At 52.9% G+C, this 26900-nt stretch overlaps 1 protein-coding gene across 3 annotated transcripts in view; it reads left to right on the top strand.

The window, feature by feature from the left end:
* CACNA1H (calcium voltage-gated channel subunit alpha1 H) overlaps positions 1 to 26900 on the top strand; it is a 151465-nt gene that overhangs the window by 4895 nt on the left and 119670 nt on the right. Inside the window, exons 2-3 of one of the 3 annotated variants that reach the window (XM_086854955.1) lie at positions 5022 to 5223; positions 5466 to 5758. In XM_086854955.1, coding sequence (XP_086711081.1) covers positions 5475 to 5758 — 284 coding nt within the window. In that variant the 5' untranslated portion in view covers positions 5022 to 5223; positions 5466 to 5474. Of the gene's footprint in view, positions 1 to 4875; positions 5224 to 5465; positions 5759 to 26900 lie in introns of those variants that run through there. The other 2 variants (XM_086854956.1, XM_086854957.1) reach the window with 2 other exon arrangements.

Genomic DNA, 26900 nt, shown 5'->3' with positions numbered 1-26900 from the left:
ACACTCCCAGGGATGGGAATTCTCTGGAATATCCCTGCCCATCTCAAATCCCGGGATGCTGATCCCACAAAAGCTGCTCCAGGGAAAGAACTTTGAGGGCCAGGAAGGTTTTTCTGGGATTTGTGGGGCAGGAAAAGTCTGGGAATGTTTGGGAATTGTTGTTGGCCTGAGGTGAGGTTGGATTTTGAGGAGGAAAAGTTTCCTCCTCTTCCCAAAATTCCCCTTTCCGGGTCTGGGATCAGGATCAGGCAGGAAAGAAATTGGGAAGATAAAAATTGTTGGTGATTTCCAGGAAAAAAAAAAAATCCCAAATAAATCCATTTTTAGGGAAAGTTTAAGAAAGGAATGGGATAAAGATGGAGCAGAATCCGTATCCCAGGAATGTTGGAGGTTCCCAGCTGGATTTATCCAACCCTGCTGCTGCTCCGGGATGGAAAATCCCCAAATCCCAGGATTCCAGGGACATAAACCATGGAAATGCAGGAAAAAAATGGGAGGAAAAAAAGGCTGGAAAAACAAATATTCCCTAAAAATTCTGCTTTTCCCTCTTTTATCCCACCTGGGGGTAACAACCAGAGCACTTAGAAGCTGCCAAAGGAATAAAATCTGGGAATTCCGGACAAGTCCAGAGCGGGATGGGCAGGACCGGAGAGGGAAAGCTGGGAATGGGAGGATTATTAAACATTTTCCTCCCAATATTTGGAATATTTAGGAATATTTAGGAATATTTAGGAATATTTAGGAATATTTAGGAATATTTGGGAATTTTCTCTCTCCATGAGACCAGCATGAGGATGAGGAGGAGCTGGAAATCCCAGGAAAAAGGGATGAAGAGAAGCCCCAGCCCCGTTTCTGCAGCACCAGGAATTCCAGTGGCCCTCGGAGCTGTGTCCCCTCACTTCTATCCCCCCCCAAAAAATGGGATAATTTGGCTGAGGACAGAGCTTCCGGAGCTCTCACCTCATTTTTCGGGATCACCAAATCATTTGGGCTCGTTTGACCCCTCCTGCTCCCGGTTTTTAGGGGCCAGATAAGGAGCTCATCCCAATTATCCACGGAAAAGATGATTTCCCTTTTTTTCCAGCTTCATTCCTTCCTCGTTATCCCAAAAAAGATTGGTTTGGATCCAGGAGGTGAAGGAATTTCCCGGATAAAAAAGAGGAATTAAATGACTTCGTTCCCCCTTGGCCCGAGGAGGTGAATTCCTCCCTGAACTCATCCCTGAGGATTAGCAGGAAGAAACTCTGAGTTTTCCAAGGTTTTTTAACCCGGCCCAAAGGTTCCCTGACCTCATTCCAGGCTGAAAATTCCCATCGGAGAAAGTGCTGAGCTTCCCAAAAAAAAAATAATCACAGCTTGGAAGTGGAATTCTGGGACCTGCAGGTGCCGACCTGAATTCCAGGAATGCCAAGTTTGGATGAGGGAAGGAACTTTGTTGGGAATATTTAGGAAGTGCAGGTGGCTCGGGTGGGTTATTCCCAATATCCAAAATTCCCTTAAAAATGGATTTTTTGGAAAACATCAGTGTTGCCTTCCATTTTTCCCGTGGTTTTCCCACGTTTCATGGAATCCCTGGAATGGTTTGGGTGGGAAAGGGATGATCCCATTCCCAGGTTGCTCCAAATCCTGGCCTTGGATTTTTCCAGGGATGGGGAATCCCAACTTCTCTGGAAAACAGGGAATTCGAACCGCTCCTGTCGTGGTTCTCCCGCTGATCTTGGATAGTTGGGATCAATCCCACCAATCCCCACTTCTCCCTCATTTATTTCAGGGATAGGGCGATACCGGGGGCTCTTGGAAGCAGAGAATTCCAGGGATCTGAATGACCGGGATTCAGGAGCTCCTGAAGGATCCAAGGGAAATCCATCAGCTCATTCCCTGCTCCTGGAAGAGCAGAAGGAAATTCCCGTGAGGATCAGATGGGATCCAAGGATTTTCCCGTATTTGAAGGGCAGCCCCAAATCCTTCCCGGCGGGATTTTCCCGTTTTTCCCTGGAAAAGAGGCTGCCAGCAGAGGGCACACGATGGATGGAGATGGGATCCCGCTCTTCCCGAACCCCTTTTCCAAGAGGATAAATGGAGGCGGGAAGCGACATTCCCAAAGCTGGAGAGGGTCGGGAATGGGATCTGGGAAGCGAGAGAACTTCCAGGAGTTTGGGATGTGATTAAGGACCAGAAATCCCTGGCTGCTCCTTCCCGGGGATTTGGGATCCCTCAGAACTTCCAGGGATGTGTTGAAGGATCTGAATCCTGGGATTAGGGTGGGAATGCCGTAAATCCCAGTGAAACCAGTGGAGCATTGATGGAGATGAGAGTGATCCATAAAAAATCCTGGGAAGAGCCGGATGTGGCTCCCAGAGCCGGAGCAAATCCCGGCTGTTGTTCCCTGGCACTTTCGGGATGTGTTTGTTCCTTCCTGATCCATCCTCAGCCAGAACATTCCCTGATCCATCCCAAACTTTAGCAGGGATGCAAATTCCCCTCTGGATGTGTTCCCTGACCTTGGATTTGACTTTGAGGCTGGAAGGGAAAAGCCAAACGATTTCTGGGATGGAAAAGGGATCAGGAATCTCCACAGATCCCAAATTCAACGATTCCTGATTTAACTCATCCCGACATTTCCTGGATGAACTCCTCCAACACATCCAGCTCTCCGTCAGCATCCCGGAAAATTAATTCAAGGAATTAGCAGCAATTCCAATGATTTTGTCCCAAAGATTTGGGATTTGGTGCCGGGAAGGGAACAGCGCAAAGCAGGGATTCCACACTTTTCTCCCAAATCTAGGACAAATCCTGAATTCCAGAGGGAAGATGTGGCTGGGGGTTGGTGGAGCTCTTCTGGAGTTTCCCACTCTGGAATTCTCCAGCCTGGGATGACTTTTAGAGGGAATCAGGAGTGGAGGGAAATGGGAATGGGGAGAAGGAGGAATCCCAAAGGCAGGCAATGAAATTCCCGTTTTCCAGCGGGGTTTCCAGGAGAGCAGGATGTGCTGAATCCATCCCAAATCCATCCCAAATCCATCCCAATTCCATCCCTAAATCCATCCCTAAATCCATCCCAAATCCATCCCAATTCCATCCCCAAATCCATCCCCAATTCCATCCCTAAATCCATCCCCAATTCCATCCCAAATCCATCCCCAAATCCATCCCAAATCCATCCTTGGAGCTGTGGTGGTTATGGGAAGGAGCCCACACTTTCCTGGCATGAGGATTTATTCCCTCTCGTAATTCCTGAGGATCCCACATGTAATTGGGAGGAACAGGGAAGATCCTGCTCTGTTTATTCCTGAGTCAATTCCATTGGGTTGGAATTAATTAAAATTGATTTTTTTTTTCCACCTGGACACCTTGAGCAATTCCAGGCATGTGGCTGGAGCAAGGATCCTCCTCATCACTCTGGAATTCTCTTTCCCAGAGCCAGGAATCCCAAAAGCTTGGGATACAATGTGGATGAACACCCCAAATCCTTCAGAATTCCCACAAACTCATCCCAGTTTTTGTGGAAAACATCGGCAGAAAGGACAGGGAACAGAGCGAATTCAACCCCAGGGAAGGAATTCAAGTGGAATTCAACTGGGAGGAGATCCTGGTGATTCCCTTCCCTTCCCTTCCCTTCCCTTCCCTTCCCTTCCCTTCCCTTCCCTTCCCTTCCCTTCCCTTCCCTTCCCTTCCCTTCCCTTCCCTTCCCTTCCCTTCCCTTCCCTTCCCTTCCCTTCCCTTCCCTTCCCTTCCCTTCCCTTCCCTTCCCTTCCCTTCCCTTCCCTTCCCTTCCCTTCCCTTCCCTTCCCTTCCCTTCCCTTCCCTTCCCTTCCCTCGGATTTTCCCATGGATTTTCCCATGTGCCTCCTCCCGACCCTTCCTCCCGTACCCCTCCTATCCCCATGGCATTCCCACAGGCAGCCAGGTTGGATCATCCCGATGAATTTTTGGGAATGCTTGGATTCCCAAATGTCCTTGAGGTCATTCCCATTCCTCTCTCTCCTGCTTCTCGGGGCTTTTCCCTTCGCGTCCCACCCTAAAATCGCCACACTCTGTTCATCCCAACCTGGGACCATCCCAGAAAACCTTGGAATTGCCGCTAGATCCCAGCTCTTTAAGCTGAGCCCCATTAGGCTCGGCTTTGAAAGCCGCCTGACCTCTCTTCCCAATCAATTCCCGGTTATTAACCGGGAACAACATCGGGAGCTGCATTTGCAAATGGAATGCGCCGCTGGATAATGAACTCGAGCTCCTTCAGACATTCCAGGGGACGGGAGCGCATCCACTCCCGGACCGAGATCCCATCCCCGCACCCCGAGAGAATTCACGGAATTCCAAGGAATTCAAAGGAATAAAACTTCCCGAGCGGAGCTGAAAGGGCTGGATCCTGTCAGGACTTTTCCCTGAGCTGTTTCTTGGGATCCCTGGGAGTTCCTTGGGATCCTTGGGAGTTAAACCCCGGAGGAGCTGCGCTGCGGGCTTAGAGCCGAGCTTAGAGCCGGGCTTTGAGCCGAGCTTAGTTATTAAACCGCTCCTCCCTCCAACCTGGGCTCCCACCGGGGCTGCGGCAGCGCCGGGAAGGGCGATCCCACTTTTTTTTGGGCTCCATCTCCCTTATTAGGGACGCGTCCCCCCTTTTTTGGGGGGGGTCTATCCCCCTTGGAGGGGCCGGAGCTGAAGCCAAGCCGCGCCTCCCGCTCCGAATCCTCTCCGGGGATGCCTCGGGGGGGTCCCCGGCTCGCTGCCCCCCAGCCACGGGCGCCCCCCGGTCCCCAGCGCCGGCCGAGCCCGAACAAAGGCGGGGGCGGGGGCGATGCGGGGCAGCCCCGGCTCCTCCCGGCCCCCGCCCCCGCTCTCCCCTCCCCTCGCTCTCCCTCCTCCCCCGCTAAATCCGAAGTTTCCTGTTGGGCACGGGCGAAGCTCGGCGGAGCTGCCTCCTCCTGCCTCCTTGGGATTTACCGTCGGGAGAGGCTCGGGAAGGGCCCCCGCCGCCACCTCCTCCTCCTCCTTCATCATCCTCCTCCTCCTCCTCTCCGCAGCCTTCCTCCATCCTCCATCCCCGCGGGCGGGCTCCGCACGCCTCCCTACCCCCCACCCCACCCCACCCCGCTGGATTTTGGGGGTGCCACCGTGCCTGGGTGGGGGGGCTCGGCCACTCCCCGGAGCCGCGATCCCCGCCGGTCCCATGTGAGCTGAAGGCAGGGCTATGCCCCTGGGGACACCGCGCTGCGCCCAGCTGAGGTAGGACCCCCGCCCCCCAAAACCATCCTCCAGCCCCCCCAAACCCAACGCCGGGCGGGTTCCCCAAGGGTGGGGGGCACCCCCAGCTCGCCGGGGGGGGCGGGAGCGGCCGCGCCCGGGCGGAGGCTCGACCTCCCCCCGCCCGCCTTTGTTGTGCGGCTGGAGCTCCGGGAGCCGGCGGAGCATCCCCGGGCCGGGCGCGGGGAAGGGACCGGCCCTGACCCGCTGCCCTCGGCCCGCAGGTGCCGAGCATGAGCGCCGGCCCGAGCCGCGAGCCGCCGCGCCCGGCCGAGGTGCGGGTGCCCATCACGGCGCTGCCACCGCCGCGACACCCGCCCGAGGATGTCGGCACCGGCTCCGGCTCTCCCAGCGGCTCCGGCTCTCCCAGCGGCTCCCCCGGCCGAGAGGCGCCCGCCGAGCCGGGCTCCGAGGAGGAGGAGCAGGTGCCTTACCCGGCGCTGGCACCCACCGCCTTCTTCTGCCTCAAGCAAACCACCCGCCCGCGCAGCTGGTGCCTCAGGCTGGTCTGTAATCCATATCCTTTCCCTCGGGATCACCCTCGGGACGCCGCGACACCCCCGGGGACACCGCCAGAGCCCCGGGAGCCTCCCGGTGGCCGGAGCATCCCGGCGGAGCCGCGCGTCCCCGCCGTGCCGCGGCGTGTCCTCGGCGTGTCCCCGCTGCCGGAGGGGGAACCAGGGGGGTTTGTGGCAGCGGGACACGCAGGGAGCGTGTTCCCGGTATTCCCGGTGTTCCCAGTATTCCCGGTATTCCCAGCGTCCCCAGTGTCCCCCGTGCTGGGGACACGCCAAGGTCCCGCAGCGGCTCCGGGACGGGCAGGACGGAGCCGCTCAGGGGTGCGGAGCCGCGACCCCACCGAAATTCCCAGTGGGAAAAATAAAATTAAAAAAAAAAAAAAAAATAAAATAAAAAATCCCTCAACTCCACTCGCGGCTCGCTGGGATGGGAATCGCCGGAATTCCAAAGGCGACCTTGATTTCCTTGGAATGCCGGGTGGGATCAGCCCCTCCGCTGTTTATATAAGAGCCGCGAGTGCACGGGAGCTTTCCCGACGTGGAAAAATGGAGCTGGAGTTGCTCTGGGAAAGGCACATTCCCGAAAAGTCCCCTCCGCTTTTGTTCTGCTGCAACTTGCAGGGAAGGAAGGGAACAGTGAATCCCTTAAATCCCGGCCGTTCCCGGTGTCCTTTCCCGGCTTTAGGAATGTTAAATAATCATCCAGCAGCGTTCGCCTCTGGCTCGTGACATCCAGGAGATGGAATTTTCCCCGGGAGTTGTCAGTCTGGGCCGGGAATCTTTGGGAAGTGAGCTTTTAGCACGGAGAATTCCTGCTTTTCCCTACCCCCCATCCCTGCCTGCTTCTCTCCCCATTATTTATTCATTTATTAACCCCATTATTTATTAATTAGCTGATTATCGATCCGCCTCGGCTCCCCACGCAAACCCCTTGTTCTCCCCAGCGCCCGGCCCAGCAGGAATTGCACATTCCTCCCGGGAATGCTGCCTCAGGCTGGGAGCTGCAGGAATAATCGCAGGGAAAATCCCACAGATTTTATGGATTTGGGGCTCCTTTGGTTCTGCACCAAGTGTTGAGACCAACTTTGGTTCTGTCGTGATTCCTAAAAACACTCAAGGATTCACTCAGGGTTGGATTTAGTCGGGAAAAATCCCATTCCCGATTTCTTTTCTCCGGGAAATGGAGCTCCTCGGCTCCAGGTGATTTCTTGGCTCTGCTCTCGTTGGGTGAAGTCTCTGCCTGCAGCAAATCCGGGCTTAAATTCCCCTTCCCAAAGTGCTCCTTGCTGCTTAAGCCAGGCCTAAGGTGGCCAGTGCCATCCTGGGTGCTCATCCCAGCATTCCCGAGAGCCTGGATGCTGGAGAAATGGCATTTGGAGCAACTGTGATTGGGATTTCCAGTGCTGAGGGGGGAACTCGGGCGTGAGAGGGTGGAAAGGAGGAGTTGATGCTGAAATATTCCACGGAATGATAATTCCATAAGAAAAATGGGATGGAGCCAGCCTTGGGAAGGGCACGGTGTTGTCGCTGCCGGGATGGATTTATTCCCTATTCCAGGTGCTTGGGTTGGAAAACTTTGGGAGTCTGTGGGAGGAAAAGCCATTTCCTTTGGATTTGGGAGAGTCTCTGGGTTTGGCATTCCCGAAATCCCCTCTGGCAGGAGGACAATCCCAAGGCAGGATGTTTGGGAGAGGGTTTAGGTGTGCTCAGGCTGGACTTGGATTTTCCCACTGGGAATTCCCAGCAGAGCTCTTTCCTTTCCCGAACTTCCCCATCCAACAAAACATGGGCTGGAAACCTGGATGGATTTTTACCAGCAAAGCAGGAATTCCACCGAATTCCCAGGATTTCAGTGCTGGTGTGCTTGGATCGCAGCAGGAGGGATGAGCTCCTTGCTGGGATTTATTCCCATTTTCCCATATTGTTCCCATTTTATTCCTGGGAATTTGGGAATAATAATCAAATTAATTTGATTATCATTGAAAAGAATCCATAATCAAATCCTTGGTTTAAAATTTTTCGGGAAGAGCTGGTTGGGATTTTTGGAGCCACCTCAGAGCGGGATCTGGGTGTGTTGGACCAGAGACACCTGGAAACCGGGAACTTGGGAAAAATTCCATGGACTGGGACACTTGGGAAGCAGCTGGATGAGGGGATTGGAGGCTGGATCGGTGCAGCGAGGGCTGGAATTCCCAGATTTTCCCAGAAGGAAAAGATCCCACAGAGGGAATTCCTGGCCGTGTGGGTTTGGATTCTCTTCCCGCCCTTCCCAAAGCACAAATCCATAAACCAGGAAAAACAGGGTTGGGTTTTCCTTAGGATTTATGGAAGGGAAGGATGGGATTGGGAAGGCTCCCAGAATCCTGGGATTTTCCCGAGGTGCCCTCCCTGGGTGGGGCTCTCCTGTTGTGTTTTCCAGGGAAGTTGGCCTTGCTCCCACTGGGATTTCTTTGGTGGGAAGTGGGAAAGGTCTCGCTCCATGCCCTCCAATTCCCAAATCCCTCTTTTCCCTGCGTTCACTGCTTTGGGAATTCTCCTGTGAAATTCCAGCTCCAATTTCCAGCAGTTCCTTGGGGCCGATCCCAAGGGACGCTCCAGGAACGGATCCGCCTTTGGCTGCGTCACCCAAAATTCCAACTGTGCTTCCATCCAATAAATCCCACGGGGATCTCCCTCTCCAACCCAGATTTTCCAAGAACCTCCCAACCGCTCCAGATATTTTTGGGAATTGGAGCTCTCCCGGCCCCGTGGCCCGGAGCAGGTGGGAATCTTCCCAAAAAACGTGGTTTGTGTGGAGCTGGAGCGGGAAGGGGTCACTGGGAGGCTTTGGAAGGGCTAAAAAAAGCTGGAGCCGGGTTCTGGAGGGGACAGGTGGGGCGGGATCAGCTTACGGAGCCGGGAGCATTCCCGGGAAACATTCCCAGCCGGAGGCAGCAGTGGGAAAATGGGGATGGGGCAGAAGGAGGAGCCGTGCTTTGAGGTTTTATCAGCGCTGCTGCCTTCGGGAATGCCGAGAAAAACCTGGAAAAATGATCCTGGAGAGGCTCCTGCCCCACCTCCCCCTCTGCTTCCAGAGGTTTGGGCTGATAAGATATTCCAGTTGGGAATTCCTGAGGAAAAGCGTGGATTTGGGGGCTGGGAGCGCTCATTGGGAGGGGTTAATCCAAGGAATCCCAGCAGGGATGCTCCAGGGGCGCTTGGGCTGTGCAATTCCCTGGATTTATTCCTGGATTTTCTGAGCGCAGGAATCTCTTCCCGACCTCCAATCCCAATTCCCACCCCAAAATCACAGCAACCAAACAACCCAAAGCTCATTTTTTGGGATACAAGCCCTGATCCAAACAGGATTTTCCCTCAAATCCAGGTGGAATTTCTGCATTGAATTTCCTGGGGTTTTTTTTTTTTTTAAATCCACATAAAATCGGGAACAAACTTCCTTCTTTTCCATGGGATTGGATCTCCTACGTCTGTTTATTCCTGGAGGGCCGTGGGCGGCGTTTTCTGCTGTTCACGTTGGGATTTGGGATTTGCCACCCCTCAAGGTCATTCCCTGGCTTTTCCCGAGGAAATCCATGAGGTTTCCTTAAATATTTGGGATTAGCAAGGAAGGGGTGAATCCCTGGATGTCCTCGGGAAGGGTTGGAAGCATCCCCCGGATTTTTGGGTCATGGATGTGACCCCGGCTGGGCTCTGATGTGGAGCAAAGCTTGGAATCCATCCCAGAATTTCTCCAAGGGGTTTTCCCACTGGAAAACTGGGAAAATGGGATGCAAGGATGATTCCAATCCTTTTCCTGAAGCAGCAAGGGGAGGGAATTAGCAGGTGAGGAGTTCCGTGTCCAGGGCTCTTCCCGACTTCCCTGGAAATCCGGGAATGGTCACTCTGGAGCGCTCCGGGAAACTTTGACTAAAAGCAGCTGGAAAAGACAATTTTCCCTCTTTTATTTTTTATCCTGGATAAAAATCCGGTCTGGGCACTACAGCGGGAGCAGGGATTTGGCAGCGGATGAAATGCTGGGCTCTGGGATCTCATTTTCCCTCTTTCCATGGACAGATGGGAATTGTGCGAGCTCACAATGCTCCCAGTATTTGGCTGTTTTTCCCAGAAAATCCAGAGGAACGGGATGGCTTTGTTTGTGCGCGGCTATTCCGGGTGGGAATTCCAGCTGGGTCACTGCTCCCAATCCCTTCCCTCCATCCTGGCAGGGAGGATTTTCCCGGATATCCAAAATCCTGGGAGATCTCGCTAGGAGCAGGAGTTGCAGTGTGGATTGTTTTTGGGATGTCAGCGCCATTCCTGAGGGATGGAGGATGTCGGATGGATGTGACAAACAGGGATGTTTTGGGAACAATCCCGTGGGATTCGTGCGGAACTCGTTGTACCCAAACTCTTTGATCCTCTCCGCCTGTTTGTTTGGATTTTCCTGCTGTGCCGGGAATTCCTGGGAGGTTTGGGATGAGAACACAGGTGTTTCCATGGATTTCTGCTCCCGTCTCCGAGGATCTGGAGAGAAGGAGGGACTGACACCTCCTTCATTGGGAATGACGGGGAAGGAAGGATGGGAGACAAAGCGAAATGTGGGATTTGGTGCCACAGAGGGACACAAATCCTTTGGGACTGGGATTGGGAAAGGGCTCATTCCAAAGGCTCAGGTGGGACAGGGCTGTTCAATCCCAAATCCCGACCTGCCTGGGATCCCAAATCCGGCTCCAGCTTCCCTTGGGACAGAGGGCAAACAAGGCAGGATCATCCCTGACGGAATCGCTTTGGGCCGAGGGTAAACCAGGATTAACCCCACAGTTCCCGAGAGTCGGGAATCAGGGAGTCTGGAACAGAGAGACTTGGGAATCAGGGAAACTCAGGAAATCAGGGAGTTGGGAATCAGGGACACTCGGGAATCAGGGAAACATCAAGGAATGCTCTTGGCCCGGCAGCGTGTCCTGCTCCCGGCTCCTGCTGGATGTTCTCCAGGATTTCTGCACCTTCCAAAGGCTCCTGGAGCCATCCAGTGCCAACAATTCCCGCTGCTCCAGACATCCCTGGGATTCTGTCTGCCTGGGAACGCTGGAGCAGAATCCCTAAAAAGGCTCCAGGGCCGAGGCTGCCAAGAGGGATGAGAACGATCCGGCCGCGCATCCCATGGGGTTGGTTTCTCTGGAATTCTGGGATGTGCTGCCCTTTCCAGAGGTTTGGGAAGCCAAGAGTTTTTCCCAAAGCTCTGTTTTTTCCCCATGAGCCTGTCCCGCGTTCCTTTAGTCTGGATGTTGGGAAAAACTTGTTTTTTCCATGGAAGTTGTCACCAGTCCATAAATATTACCGGGAATGGGATCTCTCCAGGTAGGAGGAAACCTGGATAAATGTGGGATTATCTGGGATAATGCTTGGATTGACGTCCTGGCAGATCCATGAATTTCCAGCTGCTGTTTGCAGAGGGCTGGAGAAGTTTGGGATAAGGGCAGGAATGATGGAATTCCCGCCAAAGGGGCGGGGCTGGTTTCCCTCGGGAATTCCCGCTGGAATTGCTCTATCCCAGTGCACAAAGTGCTGGAGCCAGCAGCTCCTCCCAGCCTTTGGAATTCGGATCCTGGAATATTCCCCTCAACTGCCACCGTTAGACCCAAATCCTTTGGATCTGATCCAGGTATCCCGGATTTTCTAGCAATGCTTTTTTGGGATCGGAGCTTGGGAGCTGAGCATTTCCCACCTTCCTTGCCGGTGTCCTGGAGCATCCCTGTTATCCCAGAGCATTCCTGCATTCCCAGGAAATTCCAGGTTTAATTTGGAGGAAAAACCTCTGGAATAGGAGGAAAAGGAAGTGAGGAAAAGGCTCTTTTGCAGCTGAGCTCAGCACAAATTCCGTGGATTGAATCCTGCCTGGAATTTTGGGGATTGAAAGAGGTATAAAAGTATGGAAGGGACAGAATTTCTCAGGAATTTTGTAATTCAGGGATCAAGCGTTGCTGTCCCTTAAGTTCCAGAGGTGACGATGGAGAAAACTTCAGCTGGGTAGGAAAAACGGGAATATTTTAATATTCCTTGTGCTGGCTGATCCCAGGGCATGGAATTTCCAGGGAATTTCCCTTTAGCAGCTCCCACCAGAATTCCACTCCAGTTCTTCCCTCATTCCCAGGAATTTTGCTGTTAGAGCAGCAAATTTTCCACATTTTTATCCAGAGTCCATTTCCTTCCCTGTCTTTTCCAAGTCACATTCCCACTGAACCAGGATATCCACAGGACAACCAGATTTCCTGGAAGTGCTGGAAAAACTCCAGCCAGGGGATTTTCCAGGAGCATTTTGGGTTTCCTGGGAATGCCAGGAGGGAATTCCAATCCAGAGTTTGGAGCTCATCCTCCTCCATCTCCCTTTTCCCATCTTTTCCACCTCCTGCTCCTCTTGGAACACCTTTCCCACTCCAGCTTTTTCTAGGATGAGGAGGGAATTCCCAGTTTGAATCCAGGGAGAGCAAATTTATCCAAGGAATTGGGACCTGGAAGGACATGAGGGGACGGCAGGGGGAGAAAACCATGGAAATTTTTGCTTTTCCTCAGTTTTCATGGAAAAAAATCTCATTTTTCCCTTTGGGACCAGCTCTCGGGTCACAAAAAAAATGGGAATTATCCCTAAAATCTTCATTTTATTTGAAATCCCGATTGGAGAAGGCGATTTGGGGACACGAGTGGGAATTTCTGTGCTGTTCCTTCATCCGTGCACATTCCACAGGAAATTCCTGAAGGATTTCCCACCCCACGCCCAGGAAAAGTTTTGGGTTTGGGTTTTTTCGGGATGGGGGGGAAGGAAAGGAGGAATTAATGAGCTTGGAGCCGTTGCCATGGCAACCTGTTGCTAATGGATCTCTGGGGTTCCCTCTCCACCTCCAGCCGCGTTTCCTGGGAATATCATTCCCATGGCAACGGATGGCGCCGATCCCTCCCGGGCCACAGCCTTGGAAGGGCACAAAAATCTCCTTTTTCCATCATCCCGAGAATTTTTAGTGAGAAAAAAAAAAATTCCTGCTACTCCTGAGAGTTTTTTGTGGGGTTTTTTTGGAATGCTTGGAGGAAAAAAAAAAATTCCCAACTTGATCCTGTCTTTTTTTTTGGGAGTTTTTCATCCCAAATCCAGCCCTCACTTCCCATGTGCTGTTTGCTGCCGCCTCTTCCTCACCCTCCTCTTGACCTTGGAATTTTGGGAGAAAAGCCTGGGAAAAGCGGGAATTTTGTGGCATGGGGTAATGAGGCACAAGGGGATCCCCTTGACCTTGGAATTTTGGGAGAGGAACCTGGGAAAAGTGGGAATTTCGTGGTGGGATAATGAGGCATGAGGGGATTTTTGGTCCCATTGACCTTGGAATTTTGGGAGAAAAACCTGGGAAAAGTAGGAATTCAGTGGCAGGATAACCAGGCACAAGGGGGAACTGCTCAGAACTGCTCATTCCATTGTAAAATTCCCGTTCCCTTCCCGTGCTGCCTTTCCGTGGCCTTCGGATGATAAAGATTCCATCAAATTCCTGCTTCCCAGCCTGAGCTCTTCCCTCTTCCCAATCCAAATGGATTTGGATCCCAATGAGTTTCTTTGGATGAGCGGCGCTCCGAGGAGCTGCTTTTCCAAGGAAAGTTTGGTTTGTTTCTCTTCTGGGGAAGCTCACTCGGAGTCATGATCCAAAGTTTTCCTGTCCTGGTGGATTCCTTGTTTTCCAGAGGTTTCTCCCACATGGAGAGCCTGGAATGTTTGGATCTTAATTTAGTCTGGTTATCTCCAGAGGTCCTGAACTCCCAACACTTTTCCAGCCTTTCCAGAGCCTTTCCAGAGGCTCTGGCTTGACCCACCCTGGAATTCCGGGAGGATCAGCACTATTCCAACAGTAAGAGGATTTTTAGGGATTTACAACCCAATCCGATGCTTCTCGCTCTTCCTTTTCCCAAAATTATTCCTGGAACTCCCTTTTCAGCCGGTTGCTCTGGCCGTTTCCCGTGTCCATTCCATGCCGGATTCCCGGTGGGGCCTGGAGAGGAAAGGTTGGATTTGAGGGAGATTTATGGATTCTGGCAGCTTTTCCAAGGATATTCCGGCATCCTTGACCTTGGAGGAGAAGCCGGGCAGCTCCGCAGGCTCCCGCTCGGCTCCTTGGCGCGAATTCCCAGCCTGTCAATCCCGAAAATGCTGATGTTGGGATTTTAGCGGAGCGTTAAAAATCCGGGATAATTACCTTGGAATTAAATCATTCCATGGGAAAGGTTCACAGCTGCTCCTTCCTAATCCGAGGAGCTGATTTAGGCTTTATTCCCCATTTCCTCTCGGATTGTTTAAAGGGAAAATAAATTGGCTCCCTCAAAAAAAGATGGAATTCTTGCTTTTCCAGCAAACCTGGGCCGTGATGAAATCCTTCCGTGGTAAAAAAAAATCATTCCAATTATTGGAGAAGGAATTTTTTCCAACCAAAGCTTAAGCGGTCACCCTTGGCTAAATTCCACCTTTTATCAGTTTAATTGGAAAACGTTCATTCCATGAAATAATCTGGGAATGCTGGGAAGGAATCGCCAGTTGCCAGGACAACCCAGTTCTCCCTTTCGAATCCTTCTTTTTCCTCCCCCTTTTCTTTCTCCAATGTCACTTTGGATCAGATCATCCTGACGGGAGATCGCGTTCCTCGGGAATTCAGGCGGCCTGGATTGAAGGGCAGAGGGATTTTTGGGAAGTTAATGGAATTCAGGGAGGTCTTCTTGTGTCCGTGCCTGTCCTCCAAGGAAGGTCATGAGGAGAAGTGGGAATAACAGGGAAAGCTGGAAAATCAGTGGAAGCAAACGAGAGGTGTCTCCTCTCTTATCCCACCTCATTCCAGCAGATTCCAGCTGGGAATGTCCTCGGATCCAAGCTGGATTTGAGATCCATGGGATCCATGGGATCCATGAGCTCTGACTCAGCGAAATTCCAGTGGCAGAATGAGGGTGGCTCAAAGTCTGTGGGATCTGGGATTTTCCTGGAAATCCTTTCTTCTCCCCACTGAAATAATTGGGATTTCAGGTTGGGATGGAGTTTTTGGTCATTAAGAAGGGAATAATTCCCGAGGAATCATGGGCACAGGGCTGGATGTCACCTCAGAGGGAAGAGCTGGGGCAGGTCCGTCCACATTCCATAGGAATGGATTGGATCTTGGGAAAAGGAGCCCTGGCAAAATCCTGCAAAGATCCAAAGCCTTCAGTGCAGCCTGGGCCAGGCCAAATCCCAGAAATCCCTGGATTTGCTCACTCCAAGGAAACCCTTGGCTCAATGGGTTTGACATTCCAGGATGAGCCGTGGATGTGTTGAAAATCCCAGGACAGGATTCCACTGTCCCATTTTTCCACTGGGAGCAATGGGAAAAGCTCTGGAATACATCCAGGAATGGTGCAGCAGGGATTTCCAGGGAGATCATTTTGGAGTTAGATTTGGGGGGATGTTCCCACATCCCACAATTGTCCCACAAATCCCAGAGCGCTGCTGGCCCGGATGCTGGAATTTGGAGGGGGGAATAGGATGATGCGGAATTTTTGGGAAGAGCCACCCGACTTCAGAAGTCAACCTGAAAAAGAAAAGCCTCGAAAAACAGGTTATTCCTAAAAAAATCTTGGATTACTTGGAATCCACTGAAATCCCAACCTCCTCTGACTCCGGAGCTCCGGAGGGGATAAATCCATTCATTCCAGCCCCATTCCTGATCCATAATTTATGGCCCAACATTTGCTCTGGAAAACATCTCCGTGCGTTCAGTGCCAGCCCCTTCGGATCCCGCGGGATTTTCCCTGTTTAATGAGTCCCGGGGGCGGGGAGAGGGGTCAGGAGAGGGGGAGACTCTGCTCCGGGTTTTTCCTGCTCTCGCTTGCTCCAGTTTTGTAGGAATTCTCCTCCCAGCCAGCGAGATCAAAGGAAAAAGGGAAAACAAATCCACGGAGCCACTTGTTGGGATTTCCCTTTGGAGACACCTAAATTGCAGCTTTGCTTTTCCGGCTGCTAATTATCCATTGTTGGATTTTTCCATTGAATTTGTTGGTTGTTCCCTTTTTTTTTTTTTTCCCTCCTCTTTTAAATCCCCTTTTTTTTTCTGGGAGCGCTCGGTTCTGCGGGAAGCCGATCTGTCCCATCCCAAGGATGCTCTGGAATGAATCCATGTAGGATCATTCCCATTTTTCTGCCCCCCTCCCTCACCCTCGTGGCTCTGGCTCCGATGGGATGATTTATTTTCCATTTGCCAAAGGATGGAATAATCCATATCCCTGTGCCTCCGGCTCTAATCCCTCTTTTTTTTTCCCAGGGCGATTTCATTCCGTGTGGGAGGGGCTTGAAAGCTTTTTTTTTTTTTTTTGGGATTTGGAATTAGAAACCAGCCTGGAAATGCAGCCTGGAATGTGAGGAATATTTGGATTCAATTTGTCCTTTCCCCTTGACTTCTCCTGAATTCCAGATAAATCCGGGAATTGCTCCCTGCCCCCATCCTTCTCCCAACATCCTCGGCCAAGGATCAAAAATCCAAATTCCTAAAAATTCAAGGGAGTCAGTGAAGCTTCCTGGCTCCATCCCGGGCATCCCATCCTGGAGAACCTTTTCCATGAACTGCGTGGATTCCAGTTTCCCTTTCCCACTAATTTTGAGGGAATGAACCCGTCAGGCTCCTGGAAAAGGAATCTTTTCCACACTAAACAGAGGGAAAGAAGAAGATTTGGAGGAAGCAGGGGGGATATTCCAAACATTCCCAATCCCTTTGCAGTTCCATGGGAATGTGGCAGTGCAGCCTCAGTGATTCCCAATAAATGATTTGGATCGCTCGATCCCATTCCATGTCCTCGATCCAATGTCACTCATCCCACGCACCAGCACCAGCTCCAAACATCCCAGGCAGCTTCCAGCCCTTCCCAGATGTGGATCTGGACTCCAAAAAACCTTTGTTATCCATGTATTTCATGGGAAAATCCATATTTTTTTTAGTTTTAATCTCAATTTCCTCATCGCAAATCCTCCAGATTTTGGGACTTCGGTGGTTTTCCGTTTTTCCCGGATTTTTGCTGTTGGATGCGGGAAAGGCTGATGTTGGGATAAGAAAGAGAAGAAATCCATGGATTTGGCTTGGCCCACACTGATTACTCCGTGGGGATCAAAATCTCCGCGTGGGGGTGAGAAACAACAGAGCCAATCCCGTCTCGGATCCTGGAATTGTCCAAGTCCAGGCTGGAACAGCCTGGGAAAGCAGGAAGTTTTGGGATTGGAACCAGATGAGTGTTAAGGTCCCTTCCAATCCCAAACCAGTCCAGAATTAGGGATCAAGGGTAGCATCCAAAACTTCCCAGTTCCATGGGATCATCCCCTGGATTGTGATGGTGGATCTGGGAAAGTGAGGGCAGGATTTGATCCTGGAATGTCAGTGCTGTATCCATGGATATCAGCTCCTCGTGTCCGAAGGGAGAGGAGAAAAAGCGGGAAGAGAAGTGGGAAAACCAAAGCTTTTCCATCCTTCCTGTCCCTGTTGGCACAGGATGGAAATATCCCAGTCCAGCCATAAATCCCAATCCCCGGGGGGGGATTTTTCCCTCTGGAAATGGAATTTGCTGCCGGCATAACCTGGCAACCCACACACGTCGGAGCCACAGGAGTTATCCAATAATTATTGGATAATTATCGGACCGGGAGCAGCTTCCTCCGCATCCCAGGGCTATCGATCCTCGGAGTATCCCGGGATTCGAAATGCAGGGCAGGAAATGGGAATTGGCATTTGGAAAGCGGCTCTGCCATGGATAATAACGGGATCATTTCCTCTGGAGCAACGGGAAAACCGGGCTGGTCCATCAGGGATGGGGATGTGGAGCTGGGGTTGTCTGCGGCTGGAGAATTCATGGAATCATGGAATGGTTTGGGTGGGAAGGGGCCTTGAAGATCATTTTATTCCAACCCCAACTGCTCCAAGTGTCCAACCTGGCCTTGGATAATTCCAGGGATGAGGAAGCCACAGATTTTCTGGGAATCTGGGGCCTCACCACCTTCCCAGCCAGGAATTGTTTCCCAATATTCCATCTAAACCTTCCCTCTGGCACGGAAGCCCCATCCATATCTGCTGGACGTGCAGCATCCCGTTCTCCAGGAACCTCAGATCGCTTCCCAAATCCTTCCGAGATCCCAGGAGCAGGCACTGGTGGGAATTCATTGCTTCAAATGAGTCGGGAATTTCATCCCAAAGTTGAATTTCAGTTCAGTTCCCATTCTCAGGGGTTTTCTGGCTGGTTTGGAGAAGGAAAAACTCCTTAAAATCCAATTCTCTCAACTCATCCTCTGCCACACATCCTGCAATTAGGACTTTGGGAAAAGCTGGAATTTTGTGGATGGGAAGGATCTGTTTGGAGCAGGAGCTGGGAGCTGCTTTGCCCTCCTCATCCTGCCTGTTCCCAGTTGCTCCCAGCTGGAAATGTTGCTCCAAAAGGAGATTTGAATGGGAGGCAGGAGCAGGAGCCTGCCTGGATATCCGTGTGCTCATCCCTGAAAATTCCAGGAATCCTCGTGGGTTTTATGGATGAGGTTGAAGCGCAGGGGTGGCTCCCACCTGCAGAATTCCCTGTTAATTTGTGGGAATTAAGGAACGATCTCTGCATGGAGACAGGATTTATCCACCATCAGCTGCCTCCGGCTTTTTCCTTCCCAGAAATCAGAGGGAAAAGCAGACTTGGATCAGAGAATTCCAAGAGATCTAAAATCGCTTTTTTTTCTTTTTTTTTTTTTTTTGGCTTGACTTCTAAAGCAGGGCACGGGAAAATCCCGTGCTGGAGAATTCCATGGGATTCCAGGGAGGGAGAGTTTGGGAAAGGCGGCTCAGGAGTGTGGCAGGAGCGGGGAGGTCTCATCCAGGAGCAGGAGCTGGGAGGGAGATCCCGGGATAAAATTCTCCTAGGCAGGGGTGGGAATTCCTGCATCCAGACCCCAGGGAAGCCTCTCTCCCTTCTCCCTCCTCTTTCCATAGGGAAAACTTCTTCCTGCAGAGCGCCTGGATTTGGGCTGGGATGCAAATCCAAAGGGATCCATCCCTCGCGTTGGGGGGAGGCAGCACCCTTTGGAACGGGATCGGGACGAGGCTTTTCTCGTCCCCGCCGCCACCTGCCCAGACATTCCCAGCCTCTGGCACGGCCTGGAGCCTCTGGAATTGTCCCCAGAAATCCGAGCGGGCGCTTTAATCCTTGGCTGCGCCAGGGAAAAGCTCAAGGTCACAGCGAGGGTTCGGTTCCCCCCCGCTCCTGGAATTTTTCCTTTGATGTGGGAAGTGCCGGGATGGGCTCCTGGCCAGCTGCCCCTCCTCCATCCCGGGAATCGCCGCTCCATGGATGTCCCCAAAGGAATGTGCCATGGGGATGAGCAGAGCCAGCTCCGGGCACTCAGCTCCTCTTTTCCACAGCTTGGAAAAACTTGGGAGAGAGAAACGCGGGGAATTCTGCGTGCGGAGCTCTCCAGCGGCATCCCATCCATCCAAAGGGAAAACGCGGATCCATCCCGGAGTGTCCGCAGGGTGGGAATGCTCGGCAGGCGCGGGGCGGGATCCCGGCTCCCCGAGGAGCATCCCAAACCCCCGCGTGCGTGATTCCAGGCGGGATGGGCAGGGAAGGGAGCCGGGGCAGGCACAGCTGCGCGGCGGGAGGGACGGGAGCCAGGGCAGGAATGCGTCCCTGGGCTCCTGCTGGGAATGCCAGGCAGGCTGCGGGATTCCCACCGTCCACACCCCGGCGGGGGAGTGCGAGCAGCTGGATCCCGGCTCATGGAATGCTGCCGGGCCGGGAATTCCTGCGTGGGAAGGAGCAAAACCCATCCCAAAGCGTTTTTGGAGTCACCCAGGTCCTGCCCTGAAACCACCCAAAATCACCCAAGAATCGGCTTCAGCACCCCAAAAACTTCCCAAAATTGCCCCCAAATCACCCAAAAATAGGTTTCAAAGCCTCCAAAACCCCCAAAAATCACCCCAAAAATCACCCCGAGCCCTTTCGGAGAGTCCCAGTTGGGAAGAGCCGTGGCCAGGTCTGAATCCAGGGAATCGTTGTGTGCATCCCAATTCGGATCCGCCTGGAACGCCACGGGAATGCCTGAGGCTGCGAGGGGAGCCCTGGCACGGATTCCCAGAGAAATCACGGATTCCCCATCCTGGAAGCGTCCAAAGCCAGGCTGGACGAGGCTTGGAGCAAGTTGGGATAGTGGAAGGTGCCTGCCCATGGAATTGGATGGGTTTTAAAGTCACTTCCAATCCAAACCGCTCTGGAATTCTGGGATTTTTTCCCAAGTAATCCACTGGGGTTTTGCTGCTGTAAATCCACCCGGGATCCCGCCCTGCTCCCATCCAGGGGGGCCGGGACACAGGGACAGGGACACTCCCGGGGCTGCCCCACGCCCCCCTTGGATCCTCCGGGAGAAGGAGCCGGATCCGTGTGTAACTTTAACCGGGATTTGGGAGAGCGGGGGAGAGCTCCCGACGTGTGGGAAATCCATGGAGATCAAAGTGAGGGAAATTCCATTGTGCAAACTGGGAGATTCCCACATTTGGAGCTGGGAGATTCCTGATATGGGAATCAGGATTTTTCCAGATGTTTCCTTCCTCCTTTTGGGATTGCTCTGGTTTGACTGGCGGAGCTCATTGCTGACTCCTTGACCCCATGGATATTCCTAGCTGGGAATTCCTGCCGGAATGGCTCAGTCCTTGCCTCAACCTCATCCTAAAATATCCCAAATGTTGCCACCCTGCAATTCCCAGCTGGATTTCACGTTTTGGGATGCACTGGAAAAGATTTTAGGGCTGAGGGGTTTCTCCCAGCAGAGAAGGAAATTCCAATCCTCCTTCCCTTGGTGTATTCTCGTTTTCCTGCGTGTCCCATCCCTTCTCCCTGTCCTGCTCCCCGCTGGCAGCTGGGATATCTGATCCATTGGGAATGTTGTTGATCCATTGGGAATGTTGTTGTTCCATAGGGAACGGTGCTGAGGCTGCTGTTGCAGTTTGCTCCCCGCTCCCATTATCCCACCTGTGTTTTTCCATGCCTTGGAGCCAGGAATGGCTGCTGAGCTTGGCTTGGGAGCCTCCCAGTGGGATGAGAACGGCAGGAACTCAGGTCAGGAATCCTGGGAGAGGCTCAGGGCCAGCTGTGGAGGTGATTCCCAACATCTGGCCTGGCTGAACACAGCACAGAATCCCCTTGGAATGGGCCAAACTGGGAAATTCCCACTCCCAACAGCTTCTTCTTGAGCATTTTCCACCTCTGGAGGTATCCAAGGAATACCTGGATGTGGCACTCGGTGCTCTGGGCTGATCAACGATCCTGGGGGGCTTTTCCAACCTCAATAATTCCAGGATTTTATGGAGAGGGAAAGCACTGCTGGAGGTATTTCTGCCCCTGTGCGCTCTGGGCTTTGCAGCAATCCCAGTTTGTTTTTTTCCCTGGATTTCTGGCGATATCCAGTAGCCAGCGGGTTTCATCTTCCCCCCGGATCTCACAGAATCTCTCCTTCAGCCCGAATTCCAAATAAACATTGCCATGTTTGGAAATCTCCCTGCCGGGCCCCCCCTTCCCTCCCGGCAGGAACTTTGGCTGGAGGGTGACTCATCACAATCCCTTCCCAAACAGCAGAAATTCCCAACGGAGCCACAGGCCGGGATCCGCAGGGGCCTTTGGATACCACAAAATCCCAGCCATTCCCACCCCAGATGGATTTTCCCCGTTTTCCCCCCCATTTTTGGATTTTCCTGGGCAGTCTGAGCTCCTTTGCCAGCCTGGATGTGCCATTCCATGGGGTGATCCCAAATTCAGGAACATCTTTTCCCACTCCAGCTCTTTCCAAGCCACATCCAGGAGGGGTTTATCCCTCTTTCCTCCATGGAGTGGATTTTAATGGAAAAAGTCACTTTTCTTGGAATCCTATTGGCATGGAGAGGTGGCTGAGAATAACAATTAGCGCTGGTCGGCCTGGCTCGCTAGCTAATTAATTAAGTAATTAATTAACACGCTGCAAGTTACACTCAGATGAGGGATAACCTTCGAGGTGTAATTAGAGGGGTGCAGTAATTAGCCAGGCTGGGGTGGAGGGAAGAATTCCCGATCCAAGCTGGGATCCAAAGCTGCCTTTAGCAATCCATAGGGACAAATCTCCGCTGCTTCCGAGGGGATGGAATCAACCAAATCCCTTCCCAAAATTCCCGGGTTTCCAACAATAGGAGAGATGGAAAGATGGTGAAGCAGCAGTGGTGAGGGCAAGGTGGATTCATGGGATTTTGGGAAGGAATTCCTGCCTGGGAGGGTGGGGAGGCCTCCAGATTCCCAGAGAAGCCGGGGCTGCCCCTGGATCCCTGGGGGTGCCCAAGGCTGCTCCTCCATCCTTGTGGATTGGGCTTTTCCTTACTCTGGGAATGCTGGGATGAACCTGGCTTGCTCACAGAGTTTTTCTTTGGAGACTTCCACAGAGTTCCAGAGGATTTGGGGGTTCCCTAAGTCATGGGATGTTATGGAATCACGGAGTCATGGAATGCTTTGGGTGGGAAGGGACCTTGAAGCGCCTCCATTCCCATTCCATGGGCAGGGACACCTCCCACTATCCCAGGCTGCTCCAAGCCTCATTCAGTCTGGCCTTGGAAACTTCCAGGGATCCAGGGGCAGCCACAGCTTCTCTGGGAATTCCATCCCAGCCCCTCCCCACCCTCCCAGGGAACAATTCCTCCTTCAAATCCAATTTAAATCTGTTTATTCCCTCCTGTCCCGACCCTGGCAAAAGTTTCTTTCCGTCATCCCTCCCGGTTCCAGAGCCATGATTTTGGAATATTCCCGGGATATCACACCAGAGCCGAGATCTCCTTGGCAGGGGCTGCCAGGAGCTCCCATCCCTTTTATCCATTGCTATTCCTGGAAAACACGATTTTCCAAGGCTCGGGAGCTGCATTTGGGCAGTTCCTTTAAATAACCCTGATGATAAAGTGTTATCCGTGGAAAGGCCATCTGTTCCCTGTGCTCCCGGAGCAGCTCCTCCCGCATCCCTCCCTCCTTCCAGCATTCCCAAACTTTCCAGCTCAGGCTCTCCCCCGCCTGTCCCACCCATCCCAAACTTTTTTTTTCCCAGCTTTTTGTGTGCCCCCAGTCCAGCTCTCCTTGGAGGAAAGGTTGGATCTTCACCTGAAGCGCCAGGAGCTGCTTCCCTTGGAATTCCATGGAATTCCAGCCTCATTCCACACAGCTCTGGAGCAGAGGGATCAGTCCACCTTAATGGTCTGTTCCCTGTGTTCCCAGATTGTGCAGAGAAACTTCTTCCCACATCCCTTCTTCCCTCCAGCATTCCCAAAATTTCCACCTTAACCTCTCCCACCCATCCCACCCATCCAAGCCATTCCAGGCCATTTTTTTCCCAGTTTTTTGCGTGCCCGAAATCCAGCTCTCCTTGGAGGAGAAGCTGCTCTTTGCACCTGAAGTGCCGGGAGCCGCTTCCCTTGGAATTCCATCCTCGTTCCACAGGGCTCACGTGGGGCTGGGCTGGAGCGGAGGGAGCAGTTAACCTTAACCAGGCAAAGGAAAGGTTGGGAAAGAATTCTGTTGGAATGTTTGGATTGGGAGAGCTGACATTAGAGCGGGTAAATGTCAGAGGGAGTTTAAACAACGGAACAACTCTTGGAGGGCCAGGTTTTCCTCTGTGGATTGGGCTGCAAATCCGCTTCCTTTCCACACAGAATTCCTAAGCAGGGCTTGTGTTCCCACTTGGAATTCCGGCCATGAACCTGCTGCTCCCTTCCCCTCTGCAGCCCAGCTTTTCTTTGGATCCCACTTGTGTTTTCCCAGGTTTTCCCCCACCTTTCTGCATTGGCTGGGTCCCTCTCCAATGCATTTTCCACTGATCCCACTAACCTGGATTTTCTGGAGCATTCCAGGGTCTCCAGTGCCATTTCCCACCTGGAATGGCCTGTTGAGGATGAGCAGGGATGAGCTGGAAATGGAAATTCCGATTTTTGGGGCAGGAATGGTTCCCTCTCCCTAAGGGATGGGCTGGGATTGGGATGGGGATCGTCCTGGGCAGGACCAAATTTGGATTTGCCAATCCCTGGGATCACAGCCCAGGAGATTCCCTGATTCTCGTTGGGAGCAGAGAGCTGGAGCTGGTGAAATCTTGGCAAAGCGCTGGCAGGGAATTTATGGAATGTGGAGACATTGGAAAACCATTAATATTTCTGGGAAAAGGAAGGGACTGTGTGTGTGGGACACGGGGAGGGGCTGAAGGTGCTGCTGGATGGGCTGTGACCGTCGGATAAACCCAGATCCTTGTCCCATAACCCATCCCTGGTGGGCTCCATGGAATTATTTGGGATGAGATAAGGATTGGGCTTGGAATAACCTGATCCCGTGGAGCTGGGAATGATCCAAGCCACAACTGGTGGTGCTTTTTGGGACAGGGATGTTGTTGAGATTCCCTGAGGAATTTCGGGATGGCTTAAATTCTGCACACCCTTCCCATCCCACCAGATGGATTCTCCATCCTCTGGATGGGCGGCTCCGGCCTTTGGAGGTTCCTGCAGGATCTGGGATGGGTCTTCTCTGCCTGGTTTTAGCACAGAAGGGAAAACTGGGGTAGCATCAAGAGGATGCCCGGGTGGGAAGGGTTATCCCACCAGGATCGCCCTCATCCCAACATCCCATCACTCCATGGCCGCTTCCAGAGTCGTGTGTTATCCTGGGATAACAACACGTGAGTCCAGCCATGACATCCCTGAATTCGCTTCTCCCAGCTTAGAATTTGGGGGGGAATCCATCCTCGAGGAGCAGGATCCATTCTCCAGGATCTAAATCCATCCTCCAGGAGCAGGATCCATCCTCCAGGAGCAGGATCCATCCTCCAGGATCTGAATCCATCCTCCAGGATCTAAATCCACCCTCCAGGAGCAGGATCCGTTCTCCAGGAGCAGGATCCATCCTCCAGGAGCAGGATCCATCCTCCAGGATCTGAATCCATTCTCCAGGAGCAGGATCCATCCCCCATGAGCTGGATTCCCTCTCCCAGCTCATCTTCCAGGGCTTCCCCGCTCCGTGGCTCCCATCCTCCATCCCTGCTCCCGGCAATTACTCAGCTGTTTCTCAGCTGTTCCCTGGAGCGGCAGGGATGAGAAGGCAGCAGAGCTATTACTCCCAGGGTTTTTTTTCCCATATTTTATGGCTGGGATAAGCTGCTCCCGAGCTGTTGGAACAGCTGTGGGTCGGGAGAGCCGCGTGCCGGGCGTGGCAGTGCCTGCTCCAAGGGCTCCAGGTGGCTCTTTATGATCCCTGCTCCCGATGTTCCTCGTGGCTGTGGGGGACTGATTGCCAGGCTTTTCCAAACGAGCCTTTTGGGAGGTGTGGGATTAGGGAAAGGCCGGGAAAACAGGACTGATCTCCTCCGGTTCCAATCCTGACAAATCCTCACGCTCCCTGGGCAGTGTTGGTTTTCCTGCCGGGTTTTCCCGAGGCTGATGGATCACCTGCTTCCCTCCCTCCCTCTCTTTCATCTCCCAGGATTGGTTTGAAATCCCGAGGATTTGTTTTGTTGGGATTTCCTGGTTTTCCGTGCCTGAGGGCATCCCAGCCATGCATTCCCTCCTTGCTGCTTGACAGATCCTGCAGCTCCCACAGCCCGGGTTTGGCTTTTCCTGACCTAAAGCTGGGTTTCCCTGAGAGAATCCTTTCCCCTGAGGTTTTCCAAACCCTGTGAGCTCCTCATCCTCTGGGATAAATCCATGGCACCGAGGAGGAGAAGCCCGAGCAGGCCGGACCCTCTCGTTGCCCTGCTGGTTCATTTCCCTCCAGAGGCTGCTCCATGAAGAAGCGCTGGAATTGCTATCCCGAATTCCCAGAGCTTGGCAAAGCCTTCCCTGGCCCCATTTCATTTTCCAAACCCAATATTCCAAAGAAAAGCCCTTGGAGACGGATGAGGAAAAGCTGATTCCTCACCACACGAGGAGGTGGAGCAGGGCACCCTCGTGTTTAATTGATCCGGAAAGGAGAGCCCAAGGGGGAGAATCCAAGGATGCCAAGGCTCATCCCGCAGCGGTTTTCTGGGATGCTCTGAGGGTGCCTCACTCCGGGATAACCCCGAGGATGCTCAGGTGCAGCTCCCGCCCACTCCCGCTCCGCAGGACCCGCACAGCCTCGCCCACATTCCCGGGTTGCCCTTTCCAATCTGGCAGCTGCCAGGTCCTTGGGAAGCGCCTCAGCAGCGTTCCCTTGGCAACGGCGGGAGCTGGGAATGGCAAGGTGTGTGGGAGAACCACCAAACTCCACACGCGGACACTTCATCACAGGGACAGCCCCATCCCAGAGGCTTTTTCCCGTTTTTTTTCCCCTCCCTCCTCAAGCCAAGGGAGTATTTTTAGCTCTGACACGTCCCAGGGATCAGGTATCCAGCAGGATCGGGGGAATTCGCAGGGGGGAACCCTTGGGATTTACCCTGTAAGCCAAGCCTGGCCCCGGCTGCCAAGGATGAGGTTGGATTCCCCCGGCTGCTGCTCCGGCTGAACTCGGGGTTACCTCCAGCATTCCCCATCCCCAGGAATGACTGACACAGCGGGAAAAATGCCAAAGGTTTTCCAGCAAAAGGGGGAACAGATGAGCCTCGTGTTCACCCCGTGGCAGTCTGGGCTGGTGGCGGCTCCCTGCCAGCTCCGCTCTCCTTCTCCTCCTCAATTTATTCATTTGTCCATCTGCTGCAAGGGGAGGTTTTTACGGGAGATTTTCTCTTCCCTTTCTCAATCCAGGAAACCTGAGGGAATAAAAGGGAAGCTGGGGAAGGAATCTAGGCCATCCCATTGTGGCTCTGTCTGGGGCTTAAAACCATCGTGCTGGGTTTGTCTGAAAGGGCCCATTTCTGTCTCAGGCTCGCTCGTTTGATTTTATTTGGATTTTCCTTTGTTCACTCAGCTGGAACAGGCGGGTGCAGAGGGAGGGGAAAGCAGAGGATTCCAATAACGGGGTTTTGGCAGCAAGCTGGGCATAAAACAGCTTTATTTGGGATTCTGGTCCTTTTTTTGTTTTTTTTATCGCAGCAGATGAAAGGAACTCGTGGAGGGGCCGGGGCAGGGGCTGGTGATCCCCAGGCTGTGTCATGTGAGTTGTATCCCGTCCCAAGAGTTGGGATTTTGCTGGGAATCCCTG

This window comes from Cyanistes caeruleus, chromosome 17 (assembly GCF_971803275.1).
Source record: "Cyanistes caeruleus chromosome 17, bCyaCae1.hap1.1, whole genome shotgun sequence".
NCBI lineage: Eukaryota > Metazoa > Chordata > Aves > Passeriformes > Paridae > Cyanistes > Cyanistes caeruleus.
This window is presented reverse-complemented; position numbering and strand designations above follow the sequence as displayed.